Consider the following 11,625-nt stretch of genomic DNA (forward strand, 5'->3'; position numbering starts at 1 on the left):
AGAGATGTTAAAAAATGGTTTGTGTGAAAGAAAATGATAGTGAATAACTTGTTAGATTTATTCAAAAAACTAACTAAATAAATCTATTTCACATCTAATATTAGAAAAAAAATTGAAGATTTTGAGAGTTTTTGGGACTTGCAATTAAGAATAAAAAGTAACAGAAAACACATGAAACAAAATTAGGTTATTTACAGCAGCACAATGGCAAAGGCTTTTGTTGTGAACTCAAAACCTCAGAGATTTAATGATCCTGTTTTAAAGCATACTTGCTTCTAAGGTATTCCCTGTTCCTTGAAGCAGCTTTTGCTAACTATCTAACCTTGAAAAATGCCTTTTGTGAGACCTTTTATCTTCCAAGCAGTCAACTTTAGTAATTCCAGCATCATCATTAGAAAAATAAATCTACATCAGTTAGTTAACAATTCTATTATAAGGCAGCATTTGCCTAATACTTATATTCACCATGTTATGCATGCATTTATTTTGTCCTTTTATTTGTTGTGCACTATGTACGGCAGTAGGCAAGGCTACACCCTTCATTGAATGGGCTGCTACTGTCAGCTGGGTGCAACAGTATTCTCACCACGGTTCAGATGGGAAATGTCAGTATGTTTTACCAGCTGTTTTACTGTGAACTGCAGAATGAAGCGGAGATATGTGACTGCCACAGGCAGTGCATCGTGGATACGCTGATGGTGTGCTTTACCGAATGCAATGAAACAGTCACCCTTTGAACACTTCACCTCAAGCGGTCAGCAAGAGATCAGTAAGGGATGGCATGGGATGAAACAGCCAGCATACATATTGATCACTACTATTGATTGTTCGCACAAAACTTTATTTCCAAAGTTGCACGGCCTTGTGCAGTTGTCTGCATGCACAGTCATGCACAGCAGACTTAACCTTCCCACCATAGAACCATCCTGGGGTCCTCAGCCACAGGGACTCCCACTGACAAGCATCTCTTCTAATGTATGTGCTTTTCTACTGGATAAAAAGGAAGAAACTTAAAACTCAGCTGCCCTCTCTTTCCTCCAATAGCCAGACAATGGACTAAAGAAAGAGAGGAAAGAAAGCTTAGCTTGGTATTTTGCTTATTTTCTTGGTATTTTGCTTCTTTCTTGTCTTAAGTTTAAGCATATAGATTCTTCTCTGACCAGTGTTCTTTCCAGGTAGAACTGGGATTTGAGCACTTATTTTTGATGGAAGCAAAGATTTCAAGATTTCTTGTATCTGGACCGATCAGCAGGGCAGATAGTAAGATAACAGGACTTCTATCATTCTAACTTGTGAGCTTACATTTTCGCTTTGTAGCTGACTTCTGAACTCTTTCCTACAAGTTATTCTTGTCAGTTGTCTCTTTCAGTCACCTTGTGATTAGCATGTAAGAAATAATATTTTCTCCTGCACAGCAGAAGTAAACAGGCATGCATGCTAGCACACAGTATCTCCATAGAAGTCCAGTAAAGTTACAGCTAAAACTTTTCTCTGTTCCACTGTATCCTTTTTATGTTCCACCTTCTTCCAGCAGTTTTTTCTGTAAATTCCTTGCAGTTTTAGGAAACACTGAAAATGCATTATTTGGCATTAACACCTTCTCAAAGTCACTTATAATCTGGATTTGCCTGAAAAGAATTGATTTCCCTATATAGGGATAGCATAAATAAAGGTGGTAATGTATTTTCAATGACTATAGGCAAAAATCATTCCTAAAACAAACACCTGAGGGGGCAATTGCAAAATTGTAATGACTTTTGTTTCTCAAGCAACCTCTCTAATCTGTGGAGGGAAAAAATTTCTTTTGAATATTGATTCAAAATGGCTAAATCAAGTTTCTGCTGTGTATTGTACGCAAGAGGAACCTTTCCGTGTCTCCTGCTTCACAAAGCAACCAGGAGATACTAGTTTAAAGGCTAATTTAAGGTAAAGGTCCATTTTTCTAGGCCAAAGTTATCTGGAGAATGTCCATTGATCTATTAGTATTCTTTGTGACAAGCAGGACGCTGTGACCTGCTGAGTTATTCCCACCTCATCTTTCTCCTGAGTTCAATGGAGAACGATTGTTGTTTGGTAGAAAACACTCACTATTCTCAAACTAGACGTCTGCATTTTTCTTTCTAGAGGAAAGAGGTATTTGATTTACTAATGTCCCTGTAAGGATTTATATCACATTTCCCTTATGATTTGCATATTGCAAGTGTTTGTCACTTGCAGGTTTCATCTGTATCTGACATCTAACATTATCTTTAATAGCATGATTACAGTATAATAATAATGCATAAAAGAGAGACTTTAAAGTGCTACATTCTTCTAATACAGCTGTTCTGAGATATGGCTTTACAAACACTGGCTAGTTCTAAAGAAGAACAAAATGTATTATCCTTCAACTATTCGATATCATATCCTAACAGATAACCTGGGAGAGGATGACCAAATAGATTGGTGATTCTAGCTTCTGTTGATCAATGAATCAATGGTGTGATGTGTTTCCACAAAGTGAATAGAAATCCATTCATTATTGCTCCAGATATTTCTCCACTTACCCTTCCTTAACAGTAGTTTCCAGATTTCATAAGCCTGTAGATCACACACTGCAAAACTTGCATCACTGAAAAGTACCAAGATTTAAAGCATGGAGTTAAGGGTTAGCAACCAAAAGTTGCTGTTACTGTTTCTGTATTTTATAAAATAACATAAATCTTCTTTCCAGTTGCTTCATTGACTTTCACCAGAACTAATTTCTGCATCACAAGAACTTCACCTTTCAAAAATGCAAAGGTGGATGGTAGGAGGAACACTTCTTCCAGAACATGTATTAGTGGAAACATGAAACTGGTTTAATCTGTCCACTATCCTGATTTTCTTGCTCTAGATTTGTACAAACCTGACCAATCTGCAGTAGAGCAAGTTGTTAATTGCATCTTGGTGGAAAGTTTACTTGTATGACTGCCTGAGATTAACTGATAAGATTTTACTTGTATTGACAACAGGTGGGTTGTTTATATAAACTAGGAAGTAGGACGAAGGAAGCACTGCTCTTTTCTTAGACTCTTAGGATCACTTGTAACCTAAGAACAAGTCTTTCCAACATTTACTTTGCTTTTAAATACAGAGGTTTAGTACTCATACATGTGCCTGTCTTATATAGATGTGAACTGAGTAAGTATTTTGAACATAAAAAAACCCTGATGTTGAGACATCCATTTATTTCTTTCAGGGGAAAAAAAAAAGTCAAAGTCACTGAATCAAACTTTATCAAAATTTGCAGATTTCTACATGCTGTGGCTCCCCAAGGACCAGAAGTTCTGTTTCTGGAAATGCTTAAGAGATGAGTAGACATAAATCAAAACTGGTATTAATTACTGCTGGGAAAAGAGTACAATGTCCAGGCTATGTATAAGAAACATAATCAACACCTCCTGCACATCTGTTTTCCATCAACAATACAGCACAACATATAAAAAACCCCAGAAAATTAGAATGCTTGTCTACATGCAGAAAGATTTCCTGAAGAAATTAATCTAATTCCTGATGTTCATAAACTTTTTGAATCCTCCTCTTGCTGTCTTAAAATTACTACATTAAAAAGCAACAGAAAAAAAAGAAAATGAAAAGAAAAGATTAACAAGATTCAGCTCTCAGATTTAAATCTTAATAAACTTGCCTAGAGACAAAAGATGTACACTGGGATAAATGAGAGCAGAATTTAGTCTAATTCTCTTCCTAGTGACAGATAATTCACAGTGTCTCAAATGTGTTGAAGAATGTCTCAAAGCCTCATGAAAGGTAGAGTGAATTCAGCACAACTAGCTGAAAGGATAATTACCTCCCAAAAAGCCATTGGTTTGGTTCCTTTCTCAGTTTACAGAAGAGTAAATCACACATAACACTCTTGGAATTAACAAAGCGATAAAGATACAAAAAAAACAAATCCCATGAATTCAAACCTGACAACAGCTGATAAGCAAAGAGGTTCAGAAGCAAAACTCCCCCTCCCCAGGCATACCCAGCTTGGTCATCCCAGCAGAGACCCAACAGGAATCCCCGTCATTACAGCCCCTTCTGTTTATTCTTGCAGCAAAAGTGAGGGTTAACCTGTGCGCCAAGGCTATTTCTGGTACAGGAAAGCATTTTATGCTTACAAAGTTACCCAGCTGGATTGTGACAAATTCCAAATGCTGCTGGTATTATGGATTATATGTATGAGAGAGATGAATAAATATCTAGCTGAGATCAGGCCTGTTGAACTAGGTATAATACATTTGTGCTTGCAGGGGATATGACAGGAACTCTCCACAAAAGGGTTTACAATTTAGATAAAACATGTTTAGAACATGGCAGATTTAGGAATCAGGAAGACAGTCAAGTGATTTACTCAGGCCAAAGCACACCTTAGGCAAACCTAGAGTACAGTAGATCTGTTGTCGCCTTCCCACCCAGAACAGGAGTTTGCCTTTAGCCCTTCTAATCAGTCCTGTGATCCCATAAGCCCCTCAGGAGCCTTTTATTACAAATCTCTGACATCGGCTTACTGTATTTTGGGGCAGTACTCCCCAGACAAAGCCAATGTGTGTGCCTTGCAGAGTCAGCCTTGTGAATAAACGGTGCATAGTCCTCTGACAACTTTACACACCCAGTACCCCACCTGAAGCTACTGTGTTGCCCAAGCTGCCGTATTTCTGGAAATCCCAATTATATAAAAACCTTAAAGTCTGCATTAATAAAATTCCTGGTTGGAAAAAAAAAAAAAGAGGTCTATATCTGGCTCTTTCAAGACAGGTTCAAAGTCTTATTTCATAAGTATATGCAAACCCCTGAATTTCACATGTCTCTCTGGATCTGTCTTTTATTAGATCTTTCATTAGATTTCTTACCTCTGAGTTGACCAAAGCAGCATCGGTACATGCTCCACTGACAGAGACATTTTGAACAGCACAGCGAGGGTGCACAACAGCGGGGCTGGAGCAGCAGAGCAGAGCTGTGTCATGACTCCAGGCAAGGGCGTACGTAACTGGCCAGCTGCAAAGGAAAGTCCGAGCGTATGCACAGCTGCACTTCCCGGTTCAGTTGCAGCTATCCGGATTCAGCCAAGCTGCTGGGCGAGGTTGCTCTCTAATGACTATGGGACTTACAAAACATGAACTTCCTTGTACAACTTGAAGTTGGGAGTTACACATATTTTTAGTTAAGTTTCACCTTTGTGATTTAAGCAGCTTACAAAACTCTCTGCAATATAAGCATAGACAGATTGCTCTAACATTCTAGTACAAGGGACAGTCATGAAGCCCAAACCCGTGTCCTACTGTTTTTTAACTCCCCAATAACTGCAGGCTTATAACAGTGTTTCTGAACTTCAAAATGGAGTTTATAGGAAAGTTTTCTGTACTGCACAAAATGTATTCTGCAGATCTTCTGTCTTCTTCCCATGCTACATATTATCATGTCCCTCAGCTTAGCTCTTTCACATTTATTGGGAGCTGGTGTCACACATTTGGGTGTTGACAGGTTTGAAATCTGCAGTAAATCTATCCATTGCAGATTCCAGCAAGAAGGAAGAGAGTGAGAAAATGGTACATTTGGAGAGTAGCTACTGAAACATGGGATTGTTCATCTGTCTTTTGCATGGAGTGATGCTGTCCCAAAAACCAAAACCTCAAAAGTCAGGCGCAAATTATAATCACTTCAGAACCTGACATGACTTCAGTATTTCACAAGTCTCATGCAAGATCAAAATAGTCATAGAGAATTTCTTCATGCTGGGAAGCAAATTCCTCCAGCATACTTCTTTGCTCCTGCCAAGCACTGAGCTGTTTCTACACCCTGTGTCTACATTAGGCAGCAGCAGTCACTTGTTTGGCATAGGGCATGGATGCCTCTTCATGATCAGAACAAGACATTAGGGATAATACACAAAAAAAATTGCTAGCTATGTTAAAACAAGTTGTGGTAAGGGAAAAATAAGGAAGCACAATGAAAATTGTAAGAGAAGATATAAACAGATGTCAGAAGACATGCACTTCTGAATCTGAGCACATGTAGCTTGATTAATTAAATCCATTTGCCTTAACTGCTGCAGTGCCCTTGTCTAATATAAGGCAATTTGTTCATCACTTTGATCTGAAATCAGATTTCTGAGCAAAAAGAATAATTTTGAGGGAAGCAGTAAAACCAATCATCTACCTGTTCCTTTTCTTCTCCATGTTACCTTTACATAACACTGAATTTAACTCTTTAATTGCACTTTCCCCTCTTCTTCTCAGAGATATATTAGAAATCCTTCATCTCCCTTTTCACAAGCCAGTGTTTATTTGTCTGTTAAGGGTGCGTATAGGTAAGACAGCAACCCAGAGCACATAGACAGCAGTAGAACTGGAACGCCCTGGGGAGAATTTAGTATGAATTGGAATAGCTCAGTCAACACAAGCAAAATATTTTGTAGTTCTCGAAGTGGTTGACTTTTCCACAGTATCTTCCAGAATATGAGAGATATGGTTTGTCACATAACTGTCCAGAGTAGTCTTGCTGGTTTTTGTGAGCATCTCCTGCCCACAAAGCCAATAGACTGTAAGTCTTCTTCTGGTTCTTACAATTAACCTTCACACAAGAAAAGAAGATGAATTGAAGGTCAACATTATATATATCAAGAGCGTACAATGTGGTTGCCCACAGAATACAAAAGGAATCATAGAATTTCCAGAAAACTTTCAATTTTGCAGAACCTGCTAATTTGCATTGATGTTGGCAGTCTAGAGAAATAGTGCATTACTAGTACATTTTAATTCCACTAAGCCCATGCCTTCTCAGATTGTGATTCCTTTCATTCTTTAGCTTGCACAATGCAGAGATCCTTGCTTTGCAAAACAGAGGAAGAAAACAGCATATCTTACCGTTCTTCTTACATGAACCAATGAAGAGTAGGTTCTAGTGGGTGTCCTCCACTACTAATATAGTTGATAAATATAACCAATACTGCCAGGACTTCCACATAAGAATAAACCCTTAACACTCTGATCGGAATGCATGGAAACCAAGACTGAGAAATGTGTTGTATAAATACGTGTTGTAACCTGACAGGAGCCTCACCACAAGAGCAAAAGATTCATTACTAAATATTTGACAATTCTATACTTTTTAAATGGGTGATTGGAGCATTTTCATAGGGCTAAAGCATTTACATATTTTGAAAATTCCACTGCTGGAATATGCAACATTTTACAAGTTCATACTCAAATGCTGAAACCCTGGAGGAGAAGCCTAGGTCACATAAGAGATTCCTGGCTTCTTGCATCTGAAATGACTGACTTAAAGTAGATTAATGAAAACAAAAGAAAAGCTAATACAAGGGAGAACATCAGGAAAGAAAGGTATATTTTCCCAGTCTTTTTCCAGCTGGTAATACCTCAAAAACTAGATTATCCCTTGGTTTGAGCTGGATGTTTTGGAAGGTATTTGCACACGTTAACCAAATCACACACAAGTGAGATGGAGCACAGTTGGTGGGTATACTCTCCATATTCTACCTTACAGAAACAGTCATAAAACTTTTTAAAACAAAACCAGATGGGTTTCTCTCAGATTACCACATTACTTATGAACAAACTTTCAACTGAAAACAAACTGAATTTTCCTTGTTAATATTTCTCCACAAACCACAGTTTGGGAACAACTGAAGTGAAGAAAGCATTGAAAAAAAAAGGAATAAGAAGAACCTATTGAGTGGGATTTTAATTTGCCTTGGCTCGCAAATGCATCTGCATATATTTTCTCCTTTTTCTTTTTTCTCTTCACTCCTAAAGATTTTTTTTCCAAACGTTAATAAAAAAATATACATAATGCAAAGAGTTTTTTCAAAAAGATTTCTTTCTTTCATTTATTGAAATGAGGTGAGATCACAGTGGTTCTTTCATCTGTGAGCAGGAACTTAAAAACACTTTGATTGATGTCTGTCAGTATACACGAAAGGACACACAGTTTACTGATGCATTTTCCATAGGGCATTTTCCTTGAAAACCCATAGGTGATCCTGATTCCAGGTTTAGACCTGCTTGCACATGAAGATTTTTTAAAATCCAACACAAATTTGAAACACTAAAAGTCAGACTACTGTGAAATCATATGAAACTGCAATGAAGAAAAAAATACCTCCATTACCATGTTATCACCACTTAAACTAAAATAATTTTATTAAGAGAAGCTATAGTATCGACATACCTTATACTTACATTCTACTCCTACCGATTTCTCCGGATTTATGCATGCTTTCTTTTACAATTGTGTGCCTATGTTATTTCTTATCCTACCAAAGTTGAGATATAGGACTCATAAAAAATAAACTGAAGACAAACGATGAAGATGATGGAAGCTTAATTTCTTTGCTTAAAAAAAAAAAAAAAAGTCCTCTCAACTTCAGAATTGTACATTCCTGATGTAAAATTTTTGAATAAAAAGAAGTGTGAATGCCAGATTTGTGTGGGATCAAGGTAAATTTAGGACTGTAAGTCAGTCTAAAAGGGATGACTGTTGTAACAAGAACAATTTACAGTGCAAGGTAAGCCTGAAGAACTATATCTAGAAAGGTGACAGAAATAAATGCCATCCATTTTGCATGCAAAATTGATCCTCAAGCAATAGGTTTGGGAGCTAAAATGGTACCACAGCAACATATTAAACAACCTCTTCCCCCAGCTCAGATAATAGACGTATTCAAATTTAGGCTACTTAAAAACCAAATAAATAAAAATTAGACGAACCCAAGATTTGGGCGATTTTTAGAATTTTTTAATCTCAGTTACTATAATTTCCCGTTGAAAAAGTATTTTCCATACACCAAATACTGGTCAGCAACTACTTTGCTACCGTCACATATTTAATTTATCATCCTCTTATCATCACTTTTTACAATCATTTTATTGTCTAAGAAGGCAAATAATGCTTTGTTCATTGGGACATCTTTTGAGGGCAAGGAGGTGGAGGGAGCAATTACTCTGAGTTCTCCTTCCTTTGAGACATAAATAGTGAAATTTACACCCTGGGAAATGCATGGACTTTCCTCTTGGGAGCGGGGAAGTAAAATGCATGTGCCTCTTTGCCACATGGACATCTTACCCACTTGTGCATGTGGGAAGAAAGCCAGAACTTTTCCCTCTGGAAATGGATTTCCAGTGCTGTTGGAGATGGGTAGAAGGCAAATTTTACTTCATGCTTGAAAAGTCCTGCTCACAAAAGAGTCCTGTGGGGTAAGCTGTAGGTGTTAATTGGCCACATGTCTCTGCTAGTGCAGAAGGAGGAATACAAGCCATACGGGCTGGTCCCCTTTTTCTGGTAGTGAGTATCTACAACTGGGAAAGAACTGAGGAAAACCCACAATTTCTCACCAGTGTTTCAAGAGTGTGGACTCCTCATGGCCTCAACCTCTAAGAAATGATTTAAGAGACTTTATAAGCCTATCACTTTAGTCACTTCTCAGAAGTGAAGAGAGGTTAGAATTTCACCTTCCAGTCTATTCTCCTTTGAAGAGGCACTGACACTTCACAATAATTTGTTCTCGTTATCCTGAAAAGATCTAGGCTACAAAGCAGAGGCCTTTTTACCAACAGATTCCAAAACCACCTTGTGAGTAACTCTCTGAAATTCAAGCAAAGATGATCAGCTGTACTTTTAAAGAATTTACTGAGTTCTAATAGAAACTGCAGTTCTAATAGAAAAAAGGGCAGATCTGACCCTTTATCTGAACAGTTTTCCTATTAAAAAGCAATGACTTCTCCTAGAAATATAGTACCTTTACTCTGACTCTGATCTTTTCAGTCAGCTTTTCCAGTATTCACCACTGTTTGACACAGAGAACACTTTCATTCTTCATTATTCATACTTGTCCAGTACCTTTTTTAATATTATTTGTAAGCTGCATAAACAAGTGAAGCAACACAGTAACTATTAGAGAAAAGTTTTAAATTAATTCCTTTTCAAAATGTAATACAATTATAAATGCTATGGACAAAAAGGGGTGAAAAATCATTGTTTTTATGTGCAGTAACAATATCAACAAGACATTTATGATGATCAAAGTAGCAATTAAAGAAAACTAACATGAAGGATTTTATACTAATTTCAATTATGCTAGATTTTTTTTTTAAATGTTATCCTATTATTGAATTATGTTGGCTTTACTTGGCTTTGCCCTAACAAAAGGATTCAGTGAGATATCCAAACTATTGAAAATACTTTTTCCATTTTTCAACAACTCTCTTTCAACACCTTAAGTCCTCCAAAACATTCAGTTTCTATGCTTTCAAAAGCCATTTTGGGACACTGACTTGAAGGAAGACAGTTTATACTTTATACAGGTAGTTACTTATTTTGTGAACAGCCATGTCCCAAATATTAGTCAAGTATACAATTCACCATAATCGCAACACAAACTTTTAACGATTTACACAAGAGCTTTCGCAATGTGATTAAATGGCACTGCCATTATCAGGGACTATTTTCCGGACTTCTGCATAAACAAAAAAAAATTGTTTGTGTGAGCAAATCTCTAGCAGGCCAAAACAGTAGTTTCCTCGAGAATACTAAACTGAATAGAGAATCTAGAACTCTTCAAGCATAAATCTGTAATACTGTGTCAGTTTTGGGCCCCTCAAACCAAAAAAGGCTTAGATAAACTGAAGCAAGTTCAACAGAGGTCCACCAAGATGCTCAGTGGGCAGAAGCACCTGACATGTGGAGAGGCTGAGGGAACTGGACTTATGCAGCTTGGTGAAAAGAAGGCTTGGGGAAAACCTCACAGCTTGGATGGGTGTACATTTTGTTAGGTAAAAAACCAGCTGGACGGCCAGGCCCAAAGAGTGGTGGTGAATGGAGTTCAATCCAGTTGTTGGCTGGTCACAAGTGATGTCCCCCAGGGCTCAGTATTGTGGCCAGTTCTGTTCAGTATCTTTATCAATGACTTGGATGAGGGGATTGAGTGCACCCTCAGTAAGTTTGCAAATGACACCAAGCTGGGCAGGAGTGTTGATCTGCTTGGGGGTAGGAAGGCTCTGCAGAGGGATCTGGACAGGCTGGACTGATGGGCCAAGGCCAATTGTATGAGGTTCAACAGGCCAAGTGCCAGGTCCTGCACTTGGGTCACAACAACTCCATGCAGCGCTGCAGGCTTGGGGATGAGTGGCTGGAAAGCTGCCTGGTGGAAAAGGACCTGGGGGTGTTGGTTGACAGCTGGCTGAACATGAGCCGGCAGTGTGCCCAGGTGGCCAAGAAGGCCACCAGCACTCAGGCCTGCATCAGAAATAGTGTGGCCAGCAGGAGTAGGGAGGTGATTGTGCCCCTGTACTCGGCACTGGTGAGGCCGCACCTCGAACACTCTGTGCAGTTTTGGGCCCCTCACTACAAGAAAGACATTGAGGTGCTGGAGCGTGTCCAGAGAAGGGCAACAAAGTTGGTGAAAGGTCTAAAGCATACGTCTTATGAGGAGCAACTGGGGTTGTTTAGCCTGGAGAAAAGGAGGCTGAGAGGAAACCTTATTGCTCTCTACAACTACCTGAAAGGAGGTGGGTGTCAGTCTCTTCTCCCAAGTAACAAGTGATAGGACAAGAGGCAATGGCCTCAAGTTGTGACAGGCCAGAT

The 11,625-nt window shown here is 38.5% G+C and overlaps 1 protein-coding gene across 2 annotated transcripts in view; it reads right to left on the reverse strand.

Annotated features, from left to right (window-relative positions):
- Positions 1-4,990, reverse strand: part of LOC104347414 (V-type proton ATPase subunit S1-like) — a 55,447-nt gene extending 50,457 nt beyond the window's left edge. For both annotated transcript variants that reach the window (XM_086473377.1, XM_086473375.1), the window contains exon 1: positions 4,878-4,990. In XM_086473377.1, coding sequence (XP_086329503.1) covers positions 4,878-4,990 — 113 coding nt within the window. The remainder of the gene's footprint in view (positions 1-4,877) is intronic.
- Positions 4,991-11,625: the final 6,635 nt, after the last annotated feature.

Source organism: Leptosomus discolor, chromosome 1 (genome assembly GCF_034619465.1).
Source record: "Leptosomus discolor isolate bLepDis1 chromosome 1, bLepDis1.hap2, whole genome shotgun sequence".
Classification (NCBI taxonomy): domain Eukaryota; kingdom Metazoa; phylum Chordata; class Aves; order Leptosomiformes; family Leptosomidae; genus Leptosomus; species Leptosomus discolor.